Source organism: Pungitius pungitius, chromosome 5, assembly GCF_949316345.1.
Source record: "Pungitius pungitius chromosome 5, fPunPun2.1, whole genome shotgun sequence".
Classification (NCBI taxonomy): Eukaryota; Metazoa; Chordata; class Actinopteri; order Perciformes; family Gasterosteidae; genus Pungitius; species Pungitius pungitius.
Window position 1 is genome coordinate 16,921,035 of NC_084904.1, and position 24,450 is coordinate 16,945,484.

Sequence of the window (24,450 nt, forward strand, 5' to 3'; positions counted from 1 at the left end):
TTCTTAAATCACAAATCTTTGTAGACGGTTATTGTTGACAAAGGCATTGAGGTGATCAAAGCCACATCTACTGTACACGTGAGGTCTGATCAGGCTCCGCATTAGGACTCCCCCCCGACCTCTGGCACGGGCACTTGGGGTTCCTCCTCACAACTGTCCTGCTTCCCCACCCAGTGGATGCCATAGCCGTTCTCCCTGGGTGGAAGATATTGCGAATGTTGGCGCTCCAGAGAGGAGAAGGTGGTGAACTGGACTCTCTTTCTTTTGCTGGTGGGCGAGTGAAGGGACTCTGTGGGCATCGGTTTGCTCCGCAGGGAGCCCACGCAGCTGAGGGGCGAGTCCGTGACGGAGGCCAGGCAACTGGGCCTCCTGGGCAGCGAGGACGTTTTGTCGGTCCCAATGTCTATGACGGTGGTTGCGGTCTGCGAGTCTTGCTGGACGGGACTGCCTGGCACGCTCATCACCAGCTCGGCGTCCGTGCCCAGCCACACCCAGTCGTGCCTGTGCCCCGTGGGCTCCTGGCCATGAGATGGAGGCTTCTTGTGCCTGAACTTGACTACATATGAGATACAATTAATCAGGAAAACCAAGATGGCCAGGCAGAAGACGCCCAGCAGAGCGTACATGCCGATCTCCAAGTCTGTGAGCGGCCTGTTGGCCAACATCTCTTCACCGCCACTTTCTACCTCCTCTGCCTCCTGCCCAGGTACCGCCACCTTATTGGGGAAGTTATAGTTCACAAGGTTCCCGGGGGCCTTCGCGGTAAAGCTCACACTGCTCATATCCTCCAATATCATATTGTCGGAGCCGTACGCCTTGCTGCTGTCACTTGGGCTGTTCATCATGCTGGTAGGACTACCCTGGTTCTCGGACTTGCTGGTCTTGCCCACTCCTCCGAGGCTGCCGCTGCTGATGAACGTTCGTTCCGTTGATTTGATTGTGGTTGTGATCTTCTGCATGGCGCTCTCCTCTCTGTCGGAGGTTGAGCTGCGCGGAGGAGGATCGTTGGGCGGCTCCCTCTGCCTCCTCTCGCTGCCCGACTCGTCTCCACCGTTTCCATAGTCACTGCCCTTGTCCTTGAGGCTAACGGTGCTGCTGTAATTGCCGTTCGAGCGCCGACTGTTCACTTGAAACTTGACCTTCAGGCTACCGTTGCCCACGGCAACCGTGCTTTTGCGTTTGGACTTCTGGCATGACTCGCAGATGGACATCTCCACTCTGACCAGGACTCCCTCGCCCTCACCCTCCGCAACCACGGTGGGAGGGGGGCCCTGCACTGACACCACCCCCGGATCCAGAGATGTCACCGCCACTCGATAGAAAGCAGGGTCATAAATGTCAAGAGGAGTCTGGTTGCCATCGCTGAATTGAACCCACGCACTGACCAAAGCTTCCTGAAAAAACAGAGAAAACAGCAGACATTGTAACTGTGCCTTTGCTCATCTTTTAGACATTTAAATGGATGTAGATTGTTACCTGTTTCGGGGTCTGTAAAAACTCCTGAGTGCTTGTGGTAGCCAGGATGGCCCGATTGCTTCCGGTACTGAGTTGTAAAGTCATGGACAGGCCTGTAACCAGCTGGACCCCCAGACCTGTGATAGTCACTTTATCATCCACGACTTTGATGGTTGTCTTAGCCAAGATTGCGTCAGACAGTGGAGAAAACACCTGTGACAAACATCAGAAGCAGTACATTAATGTTGGTGCCTCAGCCTGTAAATCAGAAGGAAAGAACCCAACCTCGCCCAGGGTCTAGCTACTTGTTACCATGGCGAAACATTCAGTTCCAGCCAAGATGAATCCGAGCAGTCGTTGAGACTTCAGTACCTGGATGTTGGTAGTCCCCAGGTCTCGTCCTGACAGCACCCTTCCTGCCTGCAGCCTCGCCACCCGAGGGTCCTCCACCTTCGTGAAGTATCGGACCAGCCTCGTGACATCCACCTGCCAATCGGAGCCCAGGAAATAAGCCTTAGGATCCCGAGGGTCCGCCTGCTCTGCCACGAAGTGAGTTAGCACCCGCACCAGGGCGTGCTGAAACTGAAGCATGCAGCCCTTTCCCTTCCTGTCTTCTTCACTGTTCCAGCCAGGTCTAGGACATGACAACAAAAACACGCGTGCAAGTCACACCTGTCACATGGTAAATGCTTTGACCTGCTGTAGTCCAATCACTCAAGCCGGACTCTTTGTTTGATTAGATCACATTGAGATATTACAGCACGTTATATAATGGAATCAAATCCCTAAACCCTTTGGGAAAGATACGATTTGAATTTGTAAGGGCTCAAGGACGCTTCTGAAAATCCCATCTAAAATCCAAATAAAGAGATGATGATGGATGATAAACAATTGGTTTATTTTTGTGTCCCACCTTTTGGAGGTTAGTATGGGTACCCTCCAGCTTTTGATCTGGCTGAGTTCGGTGTCTGACACCTCAATCTGGAGAGGCAGTCGGGGCATCCATACGTTCAGTTCGAGCTGAGCGCTCAGGTAGCTGTAGGTAAAGTTCACCACCAACTTCACCTTGCCTTTGGTCTCTTTGCCATTCACGAAAACATAGTTGCACCTGTCTGACACCTGGATGGAAAGAAATGATATATTCATCAGCATTTTAATTGCCCTTGTAACATCAAAGAGTTTGTGTAGTGCGCTTGTGCAAACAGTCTACATCCAACTCAGATTGAAGGACACAGTCAGTCATCCAAGCAATGGCATGAAATAATCAACAATTCTCATAAAAGTCACTATTTTAACAAACAGGCCATTCTTACAACAACAAATGGCCTTGTAGCAGTTTTGCACTGCATGTGTTACCATACTAATGTCAGCTAGCTGTAATAAACTGCTGCGATGATCACCAGTCCGAAGCGCTGGGAAGAGACAGCATTGCAGTTTTATGCTAATCCGAATATCATGTGGTGCAGTACTGAACATCAGTCCTTCACAGCCAAATGCATTCATTGCACCAGGATTTCAAAGGTGACCTTGGCAAGTTGGAGCAACTGCTCAAAGATCCCGTGGACATTTTGAGACACGAGCTAGGAGTTTTTTCTTGGCCCTCTCAACGGCAACTGCTTTAAACAAATGGGATAATTAACGCAGCATTGCAATTCAATCACCAGCCCCTGGAAGTGCACAAGGGAGAAAAGAAGAAAAAAAAAAAAACACAGTGACTTTGACAGATAGCCCTGGGAGGAATACAAATAGCAATGCTTTGCGTGCTCATCAGTGTGAACCCAACAGTTCGTGGAGATGTGCTGTCCCAGAGACGTCCCGTGACGGTGCATCTGAGAATCAGTCACCCTGCACCCCGTGACCAGAGTCCGAGCTTTAGAATGACCCCGTCACTATGTGTCATCCTGGCTGTTAGCTGAAATTCCCTCTTCCCCGCAAATAATCCCCCGCTTGATTTGTATCCAAACAGCGCGTTTGCCACGAAGCCCCTCAACGGTTGCGTTAGAACATTTCTAATGCAAAGCATGGAATAAGAGACGAGGACTGATTTCGTTCCAGTGAGGTCGTAGTCGTCTAGGAGCTATTGGGGAGTTTCGCGTGCAGGCAGACAGCCAGTCATCCATGATCAAGACATTTTGTTCTGTCGTTGCATCTTCCAGTGAACTTCCATGAGCCAAGTTCAAATAATGTTTTGAAGCACCAATTTGAAAGGGAATGCCATTTCTAAAGTGCCATCCGCCCACTCATCCTCGTCACAATCTAATTTTGCCTCCAAGAATATCCCTGTGTTTTTGGGTGATAAAATAGATAGATTTGTTTAAAATGGGATTTGACTTTCAACACTGGGTGCAGTATGAAAGACAGACAGAAGTAAATCAATTGAAAGTTTAAAAAAAAGATCCACTCTTCACACAACTGTGACAAAAGTTTACCTTTGCAATAAAAAAAGTATTTTTTTGAGTATGCAGGAGAAAATGGAGGGGGATTACATTCACATGTTACACCGAGTTTGGTTTTGATATATAACATATATTTATATCAAAGTCCTGATTAATCAAGTAAGTAGACATCTATATTCAATATATCCCTGTTTAAAATGTTCACATTTTTCAACCCCTAAAGTGACAAAGGAAAGGCTTATATATGCACATTTTAAGTCTCCACCATTCATGCACATTTGGAAAAGCTTTCAATCACAACAGATTAGAATTTGGTTTTTTTTTTTGGTCCCATGGGCAGAACATTCTAGATAAATCCTTCCCCATCTATCACTAGCAGACTTTAAACTCTTCAGGCACACCAGAAGAGAAAAGATATCTGAGTCAAGCTTTTAGACTAAGAAGATTAAAAGAATATTTGTGACTGAAACTGCTCTCTGGTCAGCAAATACACCGAGAGCTAAACTGTTGGCTTAGAACAGCAACGACATTGTGGTGTTGGAAAAAGAAGGATTCACTGCAGCCCCTTGACATCCTCACAAAGTCCTACTTCTGTTATAACTGACACCCATCTGCACTTAGTACTAAAGTGCACTTAAGTATACGCAGTATCGTGAATCCCCTCACGGAGCAAGACTCACAGTGAAATATTTGACCAGTAAAACCAAAACCTCATCTATCAGTCCAGTGCATGTCTTTATTCTTTGTCTGCAGGGCCATTGCAACCTCTGACCTGAGCAGCCAGGGGCCGGACTCTCAACGTCATCAATAATCACAGTTGGCTTTTTAGCCTCGCTTAGGTTCACAGGATGAAAGTGGCAGGTCACTGGCAGACGGAGGTCATTCGGCGGAGGCGCTTTGACTCAGGGGCCGGATCATAGTTTGGGAGATTGATGGCCGATGTTGTCGGAGCCCGGCTAATAGTTTGTTTTACTCTGTCGTAACCAGACGGAGAGCCGGTGACTTTGGTACAGCGTATTTGTCTGCGTCTGTCAAACATGTAACCAACCTTGCCTTGATGGAGAGGTTTTTTTTTTTAAACAGCCACTCTAAATCACCCCTCTGAGCTTCAGGGTAGGCAGAGAAGACACAAACGTCTCACATTCGTCTATTAGAACACCTGCGAGTTTTTGTTCTCAGGTGACCATTTTCCCGGAGTGATCGAACATTTTGCACTCGACACTTCTGCAGCGAAAGTAATTAGGTTGACCACAAATGGTGTAAAAGAAATACCTTTTCCAAATCATTACGTCCCCATGGTTAAGTAATTAACAAATCAATAACCATCCGAAAACAAAATTGGATGTATGAGAAAGTTATTGTTACCTCTACAGTTTGTAGTGGAAGCTATCAAGGAGAAGGAAGAGTAAATCCTACCTTGAGTACGTCTTCGTCATCAGAGCTGCAGTCCATGTAGTCGGAAACGTCCGTGACCACTCCGTCCTCTTCTACAGCCACTGTCCTCACAGGCATCACCACTTTCTTTCCAGTCAAAACGGCCGTGTTCATGATCTCTGTGTCCTACAAACACAACGGTCAGGAAAATCAGCCACAGAGTCAGTACACGTTCATCAGTCCCATTTGGTTTCTTTTGATTTTACTTTTTAAACATTTGGTCAACGATTTCACATAATGGAAAAAAAAAAGGATTGTGAGATAGGCCCACTTTGGGGTTTAGGGAGACGGGGGGCGATGAATGAAGTGTGACTCAGCGATGCTGCTGAGGTGAGAAGGCCGGTCCCCCTTTGGCCAGGTCACCTCATGGAATAAAAAGTTAATCTTGGACTTTTTTTTTTGTGCCCCTCAGTGTCCCTCAGGATGCTGTCGTGTCCGCTCTAACACGATCAAATAGATGAAGCCAGGGACGTGGAATTAAAAAGAATCTCTGTAGATGTGTACGTATCTACAGTACAGCCTGTTCTTTTAGCCCTGATCCAGGTGTACTTGAGTCCAGCGACTTGCATGGTAAGTGGCTTCAAGTGGTGAAGAACTGGAACCAATATGAATTCTTATTGTTAGGACTGCATTGTGCTAGAATGTGTCCGTCTCACTGTGTGTGTGTGTGTGTGTGTGTGTTTGTACATGCATGCATTTGTATGCACGCATGGATAATCAAAGGATTGAGATGGAGCAGATGGATACGTGGGTTAAATTAGTATGAGAGCAGTGGAGCGCAGCCAGGTCAAGTTCTGTGAAAGAGACGTTGGATCTAATTTAATGAGACACTTGACCGCTCAGTACAACAACAAAAAAGCAGATGGATATGAGTCTCTTCACTGTAAAACAGGTTCAAGTAAAGCTGAAATATTGTAACATAATTTTGGCATACCGGTATAATTAAAAAATACAGACCTGAAGCCGTTGTGAGGGAGGCTTTTGCCATTATATCAAAGTATTGAGCAGCAGCACTAAACGTGGTTCACAGAGCTGGGCTAAGAGTGATCAGTCATCGCTAATGTCCCCTCAGGCCAACCACCAAATCTCCTCGTGTTTGGCCCGCTGCCTCAGGTCAGCTTCCATTCCAAAAGAGAGATGAACCATGTCGAATTCACGAATCAGGATACTGTGGCACATCCGCATAATGTCAGTCCCCAGTATGATGGAAATACGGCAGGTCGGACTGTAAGTCAGGTCCTTGCCCAGACCAATAGCGCTAAGTGTGACAATTCTTGACTTCTAATTCTACGTATTGTAAGAAACAGGAACGGCTGGTATTGTGTATTATGTGACAGGTTGTTACTGTCATTCCTGCTAAAAATTGGAGTACTAAAAATTTACCGAGCCAAGGTGACACTTAACTCAATATTGTGATGCAAGTGCTGTAAACTCGTGTAGTGTTCCATATTTAGTGTTGGGGATTATATCACAGATTCATCTGAGCGGTAGAATGATAAAGAGGCCCCGGGCACCGAAATAGAAGTGCATGAAGCAGCTGTTTGGAGGAGAGGATGACCACATAGGTCTATTGCACGCCACAACAGAGCAGAACAACTCAGAAGAGACGCATCAGCAAGTTGACAGTCAACAACACAAGGTCACTCTGCTCGAAATAGAATCCATTTACTAAACAATCCAAAGTGTATCCAGCCTTTTGTTCATGCCAACCAGACATAAATGGATCAGAGCAAAGTGCATTTCATGATATTTTCAAGCAATGCTCAAAAGGATGGTGTCGGCGTCACTAGAAACACTGCTGTCATTAACGTCCATAGTGGTTTTAACAATAATTAGGTGTGATATTCAGTCAGTTAACTCACCATCACAAGAGGGGCCAGGCCAACAAAGTCTCTCTGAGTAGTATAGATTGTCATGGCTCCTTCAGTCTTGGTTACATTTTTGGAATCAGATGGTAGGTCCAGCCTCCATATGATCACCTGACTGTCGAGAGGACTGCTCAGCTCCTCCACCCCAAAGTCCATCTGAAGCACCTCCAGCAGACTGTTGTCGAGCCTAAATGGATGAAATACAGATGTGCAAAACATGAATGCATTGATAACCGTCTACATATTTTGTAGTTTCCTAACGTGAGAATCATCAAAAAAAGCGCCCGGTAGAATAGAAGCTAGTGCGGCTCTCCGTCGTTGTATTATGCTACCATTTGGTGTAAGAAGGGCCACATTTGGCATTGACTGAGTGAGAGATCTCCCTTTCTCTACTTTTTGATAATCCAAACTACCACCAAAAAGAGAGAAACTTTCCATTGCACCCAGCCACTGATACTTGATAGGATCATTTCACTATTGGGCTTTAGTAATCAACTCTGAATGAGGTGCAGTGATTATAGTGCAGCGCATCCTGCACCTCTGCTTGTGGCTCGCCGTGCAGAAAAATCCATTTGATCATATATGAAAATAGACAACTGAATGGACATATTATCAACCTGTACGACCACTGCCAAACTTTAATAATCCTCAATCACTTTAAGCCCGAACCACAGGCATAGAAATGTGATGTGGTGACGTTGATGCTGCTTCTGCATCAATAACAACTCATTTACAGTATGATGCAATTAATGTTTGTATTATACAGGCTGTAATGAACTGTAGACCATAAACAGCAAATGTATTCAATGTATAACCATTCAAAGTCACTCAGACAGTAATAACTCCATATATAGGAAAATGTTGCGGCTATTGAAAGAAAGCCAAATAAAGACGAGACTGGATTTTTGGAGATATCCAGTTGAAAACTCGTGGGATTGCGAGGGCTGAATTTCTCTAGAAACGTGGAATGAATGAAAGGTGGTCCAAGGACAGTGGCATCCTGCATACACAACAAACCGCCGTTGTGACTTGTAATGGCCTCTCAGTGATGCTACAGAGAACAGAGTGTCCTAGCAATGCATTCAATTTTATCCCGTGGCCCAATTTAGTTTCCTTGGTTTTACTATTTGGCGCCGTATCAAACTGCAGAAAATACATATTGGACATGAACATAATAAGCATTCACATGCCCACGTAGACATTATCAGACCCACTGCATCAGAGTGTAAAATTATAAATATCAGAGCAGACACACCCCTAAATCCTGTTTACAGCATGTAAACAACTGTACTAAAGCAACAACAACAATTGGAGAAACTACAAATCATGTTTTGTTAATCCTCCATTAAGTTCCAAAGTCAACAGCAAAGTACAAAAAAGCCCCTATCTTAATCCACTCAGTGTTCCATTATACCTTCCCTTATTAAGGGCAAGACAGAGATTTAGCGTAATTGAATAATCTCAGCATATTGCTCTGAGACCTGCGATTAAAAGATAACAATGGAATTCAATCAACAAAACAAGATATGCGTGCGTGGCATAAGCATGCACACATCCCCTTAAGTATGCATTGACACAGATATCTATAAGGCAGGGGATGCTGCTGTGCTCTCTACCCCCTCAGTCACTCTCGTGGAGCCTGCAGAGGGATGATGCTTCAACAACTTGTTTATGGTGGGCACTCTTTCTGTGAGAGTGCAAAAGGGAAAAAAAAAAAGCTTTATTATACAGACACAGCAAATACCGTTAGTGTTCACTGAAGCCGAGACACAAAGTCTGAGAGCTCCCCAGAGTGGCGTGACAGTGCTGACACTGCAGGGGTCCTGTTAGCTTCGTGACATTTTAGAGAGGATTAGCAAAAATGACTCAGTGAAAGACTATGTTAACCCATAAAGAGGTTGTGATAAACAATGTCATAATCCACGCCAAATGGGGAAAACAACTTAATGAGGTCAAAGCAATAATGACAAGCACATACGAGGTCAGGGTTGTGCCTTCGTTCGAGGGAAATCGCAACTATTGTTATGCGACCTCAGCGTCGGACCAACCTAGGAGTTTAGATCAAAACCATTTTCATCCGTGCGATGGGATGAGATAATCTTTTTGATTGTATTGAAGCAAAGTTCAGTGACAAATGACATTGTCTACTTTCATTAGTAATTTTTTTTTTTATCGCGGGAAAGTTGGCTGCAGACACTTGCTCTTTACAAGCTAGGCCAAGCATTTATACACAGATTACAGCTTTAGTCTTCCAAGTATTTTTAGCTGCGCTAGATGCACAAACTCTCAATGTTTGAGGTTAATCTCAATGGATCAGTTTTCAGGGCCACTGGCAAGGCGTGATAGAATTTAAATTGAAAGCAAGTGCAGAGCAGCAACGTAAATGGTATTCTCCTGAATGTATGTTGCGTTCGCGAGGTTTGACGTGTGATAGAACAGTCGGTTGCTCTCGATGACTTATCGGCCGAGCCAGCAGCACGGCAACGTCCGTATCCATCCACGGTGCCCAGAGGAGGAATCCTACAGAAACCTTTCCTTTACTGACATGGTGGTTTTAAGTAAAATGTCTCCACAACAATTCGATGCAGGGCCAAACGTTTAGTTGGGTTTCTTTTGGGATAAATCCAAAATCACTTCCGTGATCCCCTCACTTTTTTCATCAAGTGAGAATTATTGTCAATGAAACTTTCTAGTTTCATCAAGATAAATTACCTTACACATTATCTTACATCGTGACTCGGTAAAACATTGAAGTAATCCCAACCATGGGGTTTATTACTGAATGCTACATTTAATAATAAACTTACTTTGTTCCGTCCCAGACAGTATCAGTCTCAGTTTTTTTAGTACACTACAGGTTAATTCTACACTTATATTTAGTTTTCACCATAATCTGATGAAATTGGTCCATAATTGTTGTGATGTTGACTAATTAGGACGGAGGAGTTGCCTACTCTGTGACAAGAAACACAGATGAGGGGAGAGGAAGCTCAAAAATGTTCCTCAAAAAAAGGCCAAAGCGAGGCCAGTAACGGGTTGGTGGGCTACAGGAAAAGAATTAACAGGTTAAAAAAAAAAACACTTTGCAATGATGATGATCTGAGGAAGGAACAACAGAAGTGGACAGTCAATGACTGATTAGATGTTATAAGGTGAGAATGTGGCAGCGGAGGCCCAGGTAATTGCAGAGCAGACAAAGTAGTGGCAGTCAGGTAATTGAAAAGCGGGGAGGGAAAATTGCAGTGAATAGAGAGGAAGTCAGGATGCAAGCTGGAGAGAAGAGGACAAGGAGCAAGCTGTGACAAAAAGGACACATGTCAATCGGTCAGTGTCACCCCCGCGCTGTCATCATTAGCACGCTAAACAAAAGCCTCAGCATGTAGTCATTGTGAGCTAGCTGATGTTAGCCTTAAGCTCCAAGTGCCACAGTGCCAAACGCCGCAGAGCCACTAGCAGAGCTGCTAACTCCAGATTCTGTGTGTCCTATGTCCCCTTTTTCTGTTTGCAAATGGTGTCCTCTAAACTCCGAACGGCATGAGCCACACTGCTATGGCTTAACTCCACAATAAACTCTTCTCACCTGTGTGGAAGGAATCGCGCTCAATTGAAAATGTTAGGACATCTGAGATAAGCCGCTCGTTAAGGCAAGGATGTATCCCCGTTTAATAAGGTCATACTAAAGTACTTAGAAGCCCTATGAGTTGGCTTAGACGTCTTGTTAATAGTTTTAGTGCTGTGTTTGCAATGGAAACGCAGCGTTTGAGTCATAAGTACTGTGCACCAGCAATGCACGAATGTGTAAAATGTTTAGACACGGTCAAAACTTTACAGATTAGGGGTAGACATAAAAAAAAAGGGAAACGCAATAGGGGCAGTTTTACAGGAGCACCTGCAGCCAGCCGATGCTTAGTGCGCATTAGGGAGTTCCTCCCAGGGCACAGCGCAGTGTGCTTCTGCAGTGAGCTTCTGCAAGGCTTGCAAGGCACAAATGGTCTGTTTCTGAACTTTTTTGACAAATACTTTACACCTGTGCACCAACAGTATTCGCTTCAAAGTGTTATTTGACCAATTTTAACCGCAGCAATTAAAATCCTAAAAAAATGTTCTCACCATGAGATCCAGAGGCAACAAAATAGACATGTACCGCACACCGGCACAAGGAGTATTGTGAAGAAAACGAACTTGCCTTTTCCCAGGTATGGGAGCTTTCCTCTGACAAATGACAGCAATGGCTCCATCTGCTTCCATATCCAGAGTGATGTCCCACAGTAAAGAATTACTGGGTGTTGCTGTTCGAAAGGTCACTTCCTTCTTTACTGCCGCTCTGCGCAGAGTAAAAACACAAAAAGGTCAACGATGGTAGATGGGAAATGTCCTATATTAACAACCAATGGAATTCAGGGTAATACATTTTCATTTTTTAACAAATAAACATAGTTTTTCTTATATTTTTCTGTTCCTTTTGATTTCATTATAGATTAATCCCACTTGGTACGATATACAGTAATTGCAGATGTAGTTTTCTTCACACAGAATATATTTAATTCATACATTCTTTAGGTTATTCAGGTTATTTCAATGAATCTAGGATCTCTATAACAAAAAGGTAGCCCTATATACCTGGTTTAATGGTTTAAACTTAATATCCACAAGAGGAGAAATCTATCACATACAATCAGTAATTTACTACCAGTGCTTCGCTGCCTTCATCGTGCATTTGGAATAGCAAGAAAAAAAAGAATATCTCTGTTAATCTGTGTGCTCATTATCCAAACTAAACTAATGGATCATTTCTTTTCTTGACCTCTTCTTTATTAACAACAATCATTGTGCCACTGAACCACAAGCAGCTGGCTGTAGGTCAAATGTTAATGAGATATTCTTCAACGAGAATTGTAATCAAGTAATGCCAGGGGAAAAACGCATGTAAAGATAGAGTCCTCCGCTACAACAAAAGTCAATATGCTGAACTCTTCTCACCTAGAGTTGCTTCCCTATGAAACAAGACACAAGACTATAAATACTAGACAAATAGCTCAGACAAGTTGTATCATGATGAACACAAAGTTTTGTCCGCATTACGCGTCTCTAAGGTGGACGTAATCTACGACGGGAGCAGCAGCAATCTGAGCACTTGTCCCGCTTATGCCTGGGGTATTTGACTTTAAAAGGAAGAGGAGAGATGCAAAGGGAAGAAATCAGTCGACCACCTCGCAATAACCTCGCAGTGCTAAGTACACGTCGTGTGCACATATGTGAACCCTTGGGCAAACATCTGCACACCCGCCATGTCATGTGGAACGAGGGTCTCGAGTGGCCACTGATCTCAGCATTAGAATGTGCTGCCGTCGAGCCTGTAAACGTCCGACCGATGATGACATAGAAAGGCTTCCCCTTACTTTGTCCCCTCGCCAGAAACAATGGATTTGGCTCATCCCGTGGCATTTGAGAAGCCGCTTAAAGTTTATAAAGGGATGACGGAGAATTGTCTTTTTCAATAGTAGTTTTAATCTGGTGCAATCGTGACCCCGGTGACAGCTGGTTTTAATTCTAGCTGCACACAACAGCAGCTAATTTATCTCATTAACCCGGGTTACAAACGGCAGCAGTAGACTAAAAGGTGGAATCGTCTGTTTGCCGGGAAGCACAGCGCTGTGAGTCTCATTGAACACAGCTGAGTGCCAGAGAGGCCGTGGACAAGTCACACCAATATTTTCGACATAAAGTAGGCAGTTGTGTTGAAGACCCTGAACTCTCCCTCTCTGCCAACAGAGGTCATCGCAGCAAACGTGTCTCTGGAAACAAACTGAACTTGACAAAATGAGAATTCCTTGAGAAAATGTGAAAGAAAAAGGAGCCACATACGGTGGTTGCTGCATGGCCTCTGTCTTTGGTATAGTAAACGAGACTAGGTTCTCTGAGAACTTTGCGTTAGAGCGAATGGCCGTGGCAAACAGAGAGGGGTGGCAGGTCCGTTGTTATCAGTCTGAGGTTCCCAGGAGGCAGCAGAGTCAACAACCCAGGTGCTCAATGGGCCAGGATGAATGGACGCAGTGTTGATCTAAAAAGCCTTTAGACATTCTGGTTCAGGACGGCTGAAAGGAGAAGGTGGTTGCACCCTGTCATCCGTGTTCCTTGCAGATCACAAATTGATCACAGTGCTGCAGAAAAAAAAAGTCTCAGATGTTACACTGAGTTTGTGATTTTGATGTTTTCATCATTCATTTTAAGAAAGTGCTTTGAGATCCACTGATCACAGCAGCTTTAAGCTTAATACAAACATCAACTTGCTAAGATGCTCAAAATGACAATGCTAACATGCTGATGTTTGGCTAATGGTATAATCTTAGTTTAGAATGTATACACGTTAACATTGGCCAATTAGCACCATAAAGTACAGCTAAAATAAATTGAGATATTCTGGGATGGGAATAGTTTTGGTTTTGCAAAAATATTGCATTGTTATTGGGTTATCCTTGGATTATTGTTTTTCATTATTACAGTTCATCCTTAGGGGGACATGTACATCAAATCTCATGGCATCAAATCCAATCAGTCTTTTCATCCTAACCCACAAATGTGAACTTCACGGTGGCAGTAGAGGAAACGCGAGAGGATCACTAAAGTAAATGAGGATGCATCCTCTGGAAACAATATCATGGAATATTTCCGCCCAATTTATAAACAATACATGCTTCAGTTTTCAAGTATAGTTTTCAGTCAAGAGCCAAGGCAAAGGATCCTTGTCTGACGCAGACGGTAGTCATCACTGCCAGTTTGTGAGTTCCTCTGCCTGACCTTGTGCATCACTGATCTTCTCTCTGTCTGTGTGTAGAGTTCCAGGACTCCACTTGTCTCTGGTGTCGAGCCTCTGGACTCACAACGTGATCTGCTACCTCGGACGCTGAGCCACGGGACTCACACGGGGGGAATTGTCTTTTTGGGGGCAACAAATAAAGTTGGTAACCCTACTCTGGCTCCTGCGGTTGCATTTTGTGTCCTAATTCTTGTTCTCCCGTGACAATAATGTCATTTGCCTGTAGAGTAACACACGTTGCACAGTTATCAAAGCATCAAGGTACAAATGCCTTCACCAACTTGTATTTCCCTTTCTTTCAATAATTAAACCATTATGCTGACTGTAGATAATTGTAAGTGCATTGTAATCCAGGCATAATCAATGATGTATCAATGATACAGTGTATTAATGAGAAATCACATAATGACTTTCAAATAACATGTCCTGCTTTGATGAAACACCTCTGTGGATTAAGCTGTGTGGAGCAGAGTTTGACTAATAAAAAGTGGCAGAGTTCACCAATGCTTTTTTCTCTTTTGTAAAAAGTAAGAAAAAAAAAATCCTCTGCGATTGGAAGAGGCCTTTTTTCTTCTGAGTGTTGGTAGAAGGGACTAGTGCCCATGGCGTTGGTTAGCCGGCCCTGAGGAGGCAGCAGGGCAGAGAAGATGGATGGCTTTGGAGACTGGAGCTGACAGTGTGTGAGAAAAGCAGCTCTCAGGTGCTTGCACCTGCCATCCATTTTACTTTTGACCAGGCAAGGTAGAATTGGCACTATTCTTTCACCTTTCACATGCTCTTCATTCACTCACACGCCTAGGCTTGCATGTAAAGATGAAACTCCACACATGCAAGCTGTTCCCAGAGCCACGGCTAACACACCAAACAGTGACACAATTAAAAATAAAAGCTAAAACGCAATGCGGTAAAGTAGAGGCCGAGCCTGATCCAGGAGAGTATTCTCTGTGCGAGCCACTCAGCCTGGCCGACGTGCATTTCATATCTAGATGTAAACAGGGTTTGTTATCGCTTCGCTGGTACAATTCGTGTCCCCCGTCCTTGGCCCTGTGAACGCATCACTGCGAGGCCACAGTTCCACGGGTGAAACGAGTGCAGGCTTTGAATAAATGTGCAGCGTTCAGCCGCCCTGATGACGAGCCACCGGTTACGTGCTAATGGGAGCAGTTCAGGGAGTCGAGGAGACGCTCATGCCAACAGCACCACCTCAGCCATACAAATGGATGCGAGAGGCCGATGAATGATTGTGCTCCCTAGTTGGATCGCTCACTAACAGAACTTCTAGTTTGGGGGAGGCCACAAAACCAACAAGACAAAATGTTGTGCTTTATTGATGACTTTTCATTGTTTTTATCAGCACCCTCTTTTGATTAATCTTCCTGAGCAAACACCGAAGGGATCAACTAATTACCAAACGTGTGATTACAACACTTTCTCTGTGACCTTTATCAAACTCCCACTGAATAAGAGGTTTGTTCTTTAGCAGGAACAGACAGGCGTGGCTTTTCTATTTCTCAATCAACCTAAAATTTGTATGTCCCTTGACTCCAGTTATAGACATCAATAACAGGGTGTATCACCCTGGAGAGAGTTTTAAGGAAAGCTTAATGGGGCATTCAGACAGTGATGGAGCACACAGACAGCTGTGGAGGATCGGCTGCACAACGCTTGTTAATGTGCTGATAAACTGGGCGAGGGTGGCCCTGTGAATAAATATGTTAGAGAAAAAAAAGTGAGTCTATCTCTGTTATTTGGATGCGAAAAGACAAAAAAAATGTATATATATATATACATTTAAATAGAATTTGGATTTTGGATATATATAGAATTTGGAACAAACAGCCTATCACACAAATTGAATTACTACAAAGCTTCCTAACAAGATTGCCAATCTTCCAAACAAGTGACAGCTGTGGGAAGAGGTGAGGAACGAGGAAGAATGGAGAGGAGAGGAGAAGAGGAAACGAGAGCAGAGGAGAGAGGAGATGCTATCCATCTGATTTTTCTTCGGAAACTATGTGTGGCTGAGAAAATTAATTAAAGCGGCGATTGTTTAAAGGAGCTTAAAGAAGAGCAGAAGAGAGACAATGAAAGAAACAAAATGAGTCCAACCCGATAAAACTCAAAGTTCTGTAATAACCAGTTCTCAGGTTCTCCTAGAAAAGTAGGATGAAATAGCTTCATAATTATGTTTATTATGTTTTATTTTGGTACATCAGACAGAAACTGAATGACCTGAGAGAAACCTCCGACCCTGTGAGTCCATTCATGCACAGCTCTTGCCTCAATCAATATTTATCTATTGCAGCATTCACGATTGATCTGACTAAGTGACTGTCAGAGTGAATGAATACAGGACCAGGTGAAAAGGGAATTAATAATCCATGACTTTCCCTTTACCGGCTCACCTCCACCGAAGCATATATTTACAAGTCAAAGCGGAACTCACTGATTATTTATTTGCCAGAAAGTATTGATTTTGTGCCACAGCATTCTACAAGGAAAGGATGTAATAATTGTCCAGGAACTAACACACTTGCAGACAAGCCGCCTTTGAGGATCTTAAGTCAGGACACATAAACTGGACCATCAAGTTCATCAAGCTTCAAACATCAACGTAATGATCAATCATTACATTATGTGAGACCAAAAAATGATGGAAGGATTTATGACGTACTTTACTTATGATCTAAATATGCACACTAACCGAGACTACGTATTTCATACCTCCCGACAGTCCATTATTCACTGGCTCGGAGTTCAGAATAATAATAAAAAACAGTCTCTAATCAAGTCGGCGTGAATCTGTACTTGTCTGTTTCCGACAGCTAATCTCAGAAATCCAGCTACGCAGCAACATGGTTCTATTTAAGGTGATGATGATAACGGAAGCCATCAGTCTGCGGACGACCATGAAAACCAACCTACAAATGTCAAACAGGAGCATTTTGTATCGTGAAATGAGAACAGAGCCTTGAAGTAAATTGAAACATACTGTTAATCCGTGGGATCCCGATACATTCTGTAGCAGTGTCTTTAATTGCCACAGATCGCAGGCATACTCTTTGAATCAGAGCGCTAATGAGTCACCAGCTTACACGTGATCTCATTTGATCCATTTCAACCTCGATGACTGCAACTCTTGAAGCAGCCCTTAATGTCATCGGGCTGAACTCCCTCACACTTACATAATCTCCAGTTCTCTGAAGGGCGGTCAACTCTCTCATTGTATGCCCTAATCCATCCTAAATCTCATTTCATCCTGTGTTCCTCATTTCTGATGGATTTGAGCAAGTAGTATTTAAGAGGAATAATACTATTACTGAATGATTCCCGCTAACCAATTAATTTGGACTACATTGAGCGCCTCTGAGGTGATGAAAGTATTTTTTCCGTGTATCGCCGTGGCTTGTTACCTGAGAGTGAAGTTGGTCAGCTGGGCGGAGCTGGCCATGAGTATGTAGAAGGTGGCGATGTCAGTCTTCTTCAGCGGTTTGGAGGATGTCCGTATGACGATGGCATTGCCGAGCTTCAGGCGAGAGAGGGTCGCCATTCCTTTGGGCATCTGCAGGAGACGCACGCTGCCGATCCTCTGCATGGGCGTCACGGGACGAGAAAACTCCGCCTCCTCCTCCTGCTGCTGCTGCTGCGAGCCGCTCCAGCGGCTTCCGCCGTCGACGGAATGGCACTTCCCGCTGACTTTGGGCCGCGCCTGGTAGTACAGCTCCACGGGGTTCCCAGTAGTCGGGTCCTGCCTCTCCCTGCTGGTGCCCTCTGACCCCGAGGAAAACCAGCCAGGTGCGGGAGCCAGCTCGGCCATGCAGGTTCCCCTGTCGCCTCCCATGGCGCAGGACCCCCTCACCTCCTGGGTCTGCCAGAAAGCGTACACTGTCACACACGGCAGCTCATCCTGGGTTCCTTCCCCCCTGCCCCAGTCCCTCCCCGCAACGTAGAAGAGCACCCGGACTTTGGGCTTCGACGAGAAAACCCGAGGCGTCAGCACAAAGGCCTGGATTTTCCAGTTAAAGGTAAAGACCTTTGGAGCGTTGAAAAGCTGGACAGACTGGACCAGATCCACGGGCACCAGTGTCTCTGTGGACATGGTGCCGTAGCTGGCGCTGACCGCCGGCTGCCGGCTGGCTCTCAAGATAACCAAGGGTTGCGTGTGACTCTGCATGCTGGAGTTCCTCATGAAGTCCTGCCCGGCCTCCTTCAGAAAGAAGTAGTCGGCATCTCTCACCTCGTAGCTGACCGGTAAGAAGACGGGGAAAGGCACGGGGCTCTTACTGTCTGTCAGCTCCTTGCTGCTCAAATCTGTGAGGTAAAAGAGGGAAAGGGTGGGCTGATCAAAGGCTCATAACAGCGTATTCACAAGCGACTCATTTTGCTTGAGACAAAAACATTACATCATAGTTTGCTGAATAAAATACCCGGGACACTTGAGTACAAAAAGTCATCCAAGGAAAACTGATCAACTGAGTGGGGCAACAATGCATTACATTAAAAAGGCCTCTGAGCTTAACCTTAGAATTCATGCAATAGGGCATATAGGTGAGAATGTGAATTACAAGAGAAGCTTAAGAGTGTTTTGGCCTCCGAGGACGGGGCAGTCGAACTCTGAGACTTTGCTGAATGACTGCACAGAATGAATCGGTGTGAGGAAGACAAACGTGTTGCCTTTGAAACCTCCTTTTAACAGAAGAAACTGCAACACCCTTCCCACAGCGTAGCAAAATAATATAAAAGTGTTAAATGAACCATGTGCCACAATTTACTCTTTATTTCTTGGTGGAACTCTGCATATAGTACAGTGTGCCTTAATGAACAGCGATTATGTTGTCTTTTAGACATAACTATTTACCAAATTACAAATCAAATTGTGATTGTGCAGCTGAAATAAGTATTAAGTAAGTTTTCCCTGAAAGAAAGATTAAAAAACTAATTTTTTAACGCCTAATCGTTGTACAGTCCCTAGAAGTTGAAGTGTATTAGTTCCTAGAAGTGTTGTATTTTAATTCCTTCTTAAAGAATTCATTTTTCAAAATCTGTTTAGAGATATGGAGTTTCAAGTGATTTAATCTTAAAATACTTTAAAATATTGCCTGTCCCCTTACATTGTCCCAGTTTCTCCTCTCAGATGGATGATCAGCTTTGAGGGGAACAGTGGATCTGATCAATTTAGCACATGGTTTAAATCATCCATCCAAAACAGGGATTAACATGTTTTTTTTTCTAGATAGTCAGCATGTGAATTGGAATACTCAGTGGATCCTGCATGAAAAAAAAAACACAGGACAGGGGAAGCATCCCCAAGAGAAGCACAGTAGCACATTCCAATAAACTATTTCTTTGGGTTGGGTAAACCAGAACAATAATAAAATGGATTACTGGTTGCCTGTTAAATACCGATGCACTGAAAGCATTAATGGACAGTAAAACAAACCCGCAGCATAAATATTTTCTGATCTGGTTTAAAAGCTTAGTGCTATTCTTGTTTGTCACAGTGGACATGAGCACAGGTCACTCGGCCATAAAGTGTCCTCATTAAACGTCCATCTTGAATTATGAAGCTTATAGCTGCTGACCCGAAAATGCACTTTTTATCTTTTTGTTAATTGCCCTGCTTGGTGAATTAAGGGCAAAAACACCAGTGTTTTCTGTGCAGATTATAAAGAAGTGGACGCAGCTGCATTAGCACGGTGGACGGACAGCTTCGGTAGCATTTAAGATTAAAAAAAATCATCCTCCCTCTGGTATACCAAAACTATCAATGTCTAACAAAAGGGGTGATGTCTAAACCTCTGCACTTTTAGCAGTTGCGGACATACAACAGAAACATTTTTTAATCCATCGGACAACGACAGATTTGGCATCTTGCACCTCGTGGCTGCCGGCATCTGACGTGTCCGTCTATCATGGCCTCCCCTGCCTTTCATCCCCACTCACCCACCCTGGCAAGGAGCCGTTGATGACGGCGTGACAGTTCACACAGCGTCTACTGCGTTGCATGTGTCAAAACCACGTCACCCAGCAGCAGAGCGACAGCATAAATATCACTCTCGCTCCCTCTCTCTTCCATGTACGACAAGAGTGACACACATGTCCGCTGAGGCGGGGACTGACGCTGGGAACGTTGGTGCCCTGGCTCGGCCCACCAGTGGCCACATTGACCGATGTGTTGTTTAATGCCCCGAGCTGGCGTGCGGCTCTGGCTGGAGTGAATATAAACTGGCTCGCTGTCACCCGGAGGGGAGGACGCGCCGCCAACGTGCCAACAAACTGCTTCACGTGCAAGCTCATCCCTTTACAGTTGGACTCGGTGGGTCGTCTGTGCGCTCCTTGTTATTTCCTGTTGTAAAATTTAAAGGAGACCATCTAAATCCAAAGCATACACGGCACTTGGTAGCAGACTCTTCTTTTTTTTTTACAGTTCATGACAGGTAAGAGGTTCACTGTGCTTTGCCAAAGAAAAGCTGTACCGCTACGGTCCTGATGAGAATCCTGCCCTCAACCGATAAACATGGGAGTAAATCCGCTGCACCAGCTGTTGCAGCCTCTCAAATCACTCATTTTGAACACCCTGAGCTTCTCGTCCTCGTTGGCTCAGTCAGAAAGCATCAGCGTTGCCATGTAGACGCCACAACAGTCACTAAAAGCCACCTCTCCGCGACTGCTCTTTGTAAATGCCTTGTGTTGTGGCTTTATTTGATATTTTTCTGCAGTATGTAGGGTAAGTGCTTTCTAAATGTATAATTCAATGTAGAATAAAATGTCCCTTGTAGGACTAGATTTAGGTTTTGCAGCAGCTCATTTGAAACTACCTCTACTATTCTTCAGAGGGATTATGTTTTTAGAAAATGGATATGTGACCTCATGAACATTCTTCTGTCTTTACCTTAGCCACATCTATGAAACACAGATTTTACTGGCATGCGTTCGAATGGATTGTAAAGGCAAACAACACATTCTACTTTGAAAAGGGGAGTAACACTATCTGAGACTCGAGTTCTGGGCCCTATGCGTATCAAAGAGAGAGAGAGAGCTACATTTTGCCCTGTCGTTTGTGTTCCTAGGAGCTAACCTCTTTCATTGTGGTTGCCTTATTTCTCCAAGTGTAATCAATCTTTCTCTCATCCTAATGAAATGCTGAGGAATCACTGTGAATTCATATGTGCAGTAAGGACTTTTATCTTATGTTTGCAGAAGTGAGTCTGCTCCCAATAGCATTTCAGTGGACAACCAATGGAGGTCTGCATTGAAGCAGTAATTAAGAGATCAATCAAACAATTGTTTTTGAGTGGCGTCTCAAAGTTATTCACTTTCGTGCTCCCCTTCGAAGGTTTTTGATTGAATTGTGATTTTAGCGTTATGGGTCACATAACTAAAGGAACACAATAACACAATAATAGTAATCATAAAATGCAAGTTTGAGATGCTAATAACACCAATGGAGCACCTGTAAGAGACAGCATCAATGGATGTTACCACCTTGTGTTTTTATATTTTCTCTGGCTGACCTTTAATAAAGCCTCAAAAAGTCTCTGATCTGGGATCTGACAGCTTGCTTCTAAATAGACCCTTTTGAGTCTTAGCAGTCACCTTGAGAGGAAAAAGAGCAGCTCACAGGAGCAGAAAGGTAAGAGAAAATGATGAATAGTGTTTAAAACTTTATTAATATTCTGTCAAGAGGCTCTCGCTGATTCGTTGTTGTGCCATTTATTTTATGTCATGATAGTGAATTATGTGCTGACAAGAGTTGAGCTTCAGAACAGGCCATAAAAGTTAGACCACAACACTTTTTATCAGCCTGCTCTTAGGCTCGGGGAGCCCTTTTGTTTTTTTTCCACGTTAAGTTGTTTTCTATAAAACATACACAATGATTCTCTGATACCCCAAGGGCCTCAGTAGTAAGAGGGTGGAGAAGACAGGCAGACAGACGGAGAGAGGGGAGGCTTAAGCTTTTGCAGTGATTGGTGGGGATTTTAATGTCCAATAAGACTTAAAGCTGCTTTAAAAAAGTCTTATTTGTCACAATTCCTCAATTTTCACATTTGTATTACTACGTAAATCAGCTACAGACATTACCAGGAAAAAGCCATTCATAAAGTAGTCATTGTCTTTACAGTTAATCTCTCAGTGACAGGTTTTTTTTTCCATTATCATGGTTGGGAATTTAGATTTTCTTCTTTTTTATTTGTCACGTGAAAATTGAGACCCTGTGTGTTTTTTAACAGAAGGGAAAGCAAAGTACTGAGCTAAGCCATGGCTCAAGTTATAATATAAACCCATCAAGTATTTTATTCAACTTTACACTGATTTTATCCAAAATGTTTAATATCCCACCCACTGCTGTATCACCCAATACATGCATGCTCAGTTCGACTCACTAGATGGCAGTTTTGCTGTGGAGGAAAATGTGGGTTTGAGGCACAAATTAGGACATTTATATTTTATTTACTCTTAAGGCTTTTTTACTGTTGACAAGCCCCTTCCCGGAGAAGGCCCACCCCTCTCAGTAACATTTACACAGGTTGTACGGTTCTGTTTTTCAGCTGATATCAGTAAATAAAGTGCATAGACAGTTTGACTGCTTAAACAGGAATAGTCGCATTCAGCTTCATGTGTTTTTGGCAGCAGTCTTTTACTTACTACAGTTTAGATTTAAACACATCTCAACACGTAAACAATTATTTCCAGGTCACTTACCTTGAGTGAGAACTGCTGTAATAGTTGCAAAAATGATCTGTAAAATCCACCTGCTCTGATAATTAAAGCTCATTTTGGCACCCTGTGCGGCTCCTCGTTCCAGTCAAGTTCCCTGAATCGGTGGTTTGGTCTCGTTTCAGCAGAGCATAGAGCTGCTGGTTGCATCCACACCTGCAGTTTGCTCAATGAACATTATCGCAACTGTGAGAGCAACAATTGTATTGAAGTCCGTGCTGTGGGTGCATCGAGATGCGTTCATCGGCGGGTCCCCGGTTGTGCGTAAAAGTCGTGCGTAACGATCCTGGAGATGTCTCTGCTGAAGACTTGGAAGATGTGGGAGGCTTGAGCTGCGACTGCGTGACGGAGAATGGTCCGTTTGGCTCAATATCTCCTCTCTAAGCGAAATAACTAGCCAAATTGTCCAGATTGAGTTGCTCTTCCGGTCTTAAACGGCTGTGAGCAGATCATTGACTGTCTTGTGCGCAATCCTCAGGGCACTAAACTCATCATCTGTCACTGTTCATCCGCTCAGGAAGCCACGTCCACTACGCAGCTGGTGGGATTAACCCTGCGTTGGTTTGACTGCAATATCAGTGGCAATGATCAGAGGGGACATATTTAGCGTATGTGAGTCAGTGATAGCTGATCATTGAATCTGTTAATGTGGGACTTGAGGGACTTAATGTGGTCTGTATGATGAGCGTGAAGCCAACAGCTTGTAGCAATTATGGAGGATACGCGTTCAGATCTACAGGACAAAACACATGCAAACATGATTAAGAGTATTGTACAAATAGGAGGCCATTGATAGCTGAAGTAGATGTCAACCATTTGAAAAAAAAAGTAATTTTACAAGTTTATTTTGTGGCCTCGAATTGTTGTTGGCTATGTACTATAATGGCACATTCAATGTAACCAGGGCAAATCAGGCCAATTAGTACATAGTTTGCATCACACTTACCTCATTATTACTGATCATTCAAAATTGAGATTTTTAAAAAGGAGTGATCTTCTTACATTATAAATCCAACCAAATCTAGACATTTCATTACTAGTTAGATTAAGATTACAGTGTGTGGCTGAGAGACTGAGAGCTTCGGGTGGATTTTTAGTGCCCTCTGATGGTTAAGAGGAGTTTTGGTCAGCAAAAGCAAAGGTGAGTGACTGACTGTTGCATCAGACATTAAGATTTCAACTCCTTTTAGCTCATAGAACCAATATAATATAATTCATATTCATGCATGCATCCCATAATAATTTGATGTGCAAGTGCTGTGTGAAAGAGATGCTAACACTTCTGCAACACCATGTAATTGCATGTTTCAGGAATCAAAATGTATCCATCATTAGAACACAAGTATTTAAACGCACAACATAATAGTTTACCTTGGTGTACATACTGACTCCAACAAGAAGTTACTTGTTAGCAGACTAGTGGTAAATGTAATGGGGGCATTGTTAACTAATAAAGAGGATTAACCAAAATATCAACAAAGAATGTGTGCCCAAACCTCACAGCATCTGGAGACAGGAGGAAGTGGCTTCTGCTGTGAGCTTATTTCGGCTCCTCCCTGCACTGCAGCACCGTGATAAGCAGCAGCAGCAACAGTATCTTTGTGTTGTGTTGCTCCAGTAGGCTGTATAGTGCTGCCGTAGGACAATTTTGATCCTTCCCCATATACCTTCTCATGCACAGCGGGAAAAAAAAAACTGCACTGTGTCATGCCATCATGCAATACAACATGAAGCTGTGCAAAGAAATATTAAAACTGAAATG

At 43.9% G+C, this 24,450-nt stretch overlaps 1 protein-coding gene across 1 annotated transcript; it reads right to left on the minus strand.

Annotated features, from left to right (window-relative positions):
* Window positions 1–55: 55 nt before the first annotated feature.
* LOC119225612 (transmembrane protein 132D) lies at window positions 56–23,173 on the minus strand. Its single transcript, XM_037483591.2, has 9 exons — window positions 22,674–23,173; window positions 17,384–18,281; window positions 11,340–11,477; window positions 7,148–7,340; window positions 5,268–5,411; window positions 2,369–2,574; window positions 1,828–2,089; window positions 1,477–1,668; window positions 56–1,394 (listed from the first exon to the last, which is right to left on the minus strand). Exons 1-9 carry the CDS (start codon window positions 22,744–22,746, stop codon window positions 102–104), a joined length of 3,399 nt encoding a protein of 1,132 aa, XP_037339488.2. The 5' UTR covers window positions 22,747–23,173; the 3' UTR covers window positions 56–101.
* Window positions 23,174–24,450: the final 1,277 nt, after the last annotated feature.

Coding starts and splice junctions, on each gene's coding strand:
- LOC119225612 (XM_037483591.2), bottom strand. CDS start 22,746: ATGAGCTTTAATTATCAGAGCAGGTGGATTTTACAGATCATTTTTGCA. Junction 7,341..11,339: donor GCTCCCATACCTGGGAAAAG/GCAAGTTCGTTT, acceptor TCATCCATTTAG/GCTCGACAACAGTCTGCTGG. Junction 5,412..7,147: donor GCCTGGCCCCTCTTGTGATG/GTGAGTTAACTG, acceptor TTGTGTTTGTAG/GACACAGAGATCATGAACAC.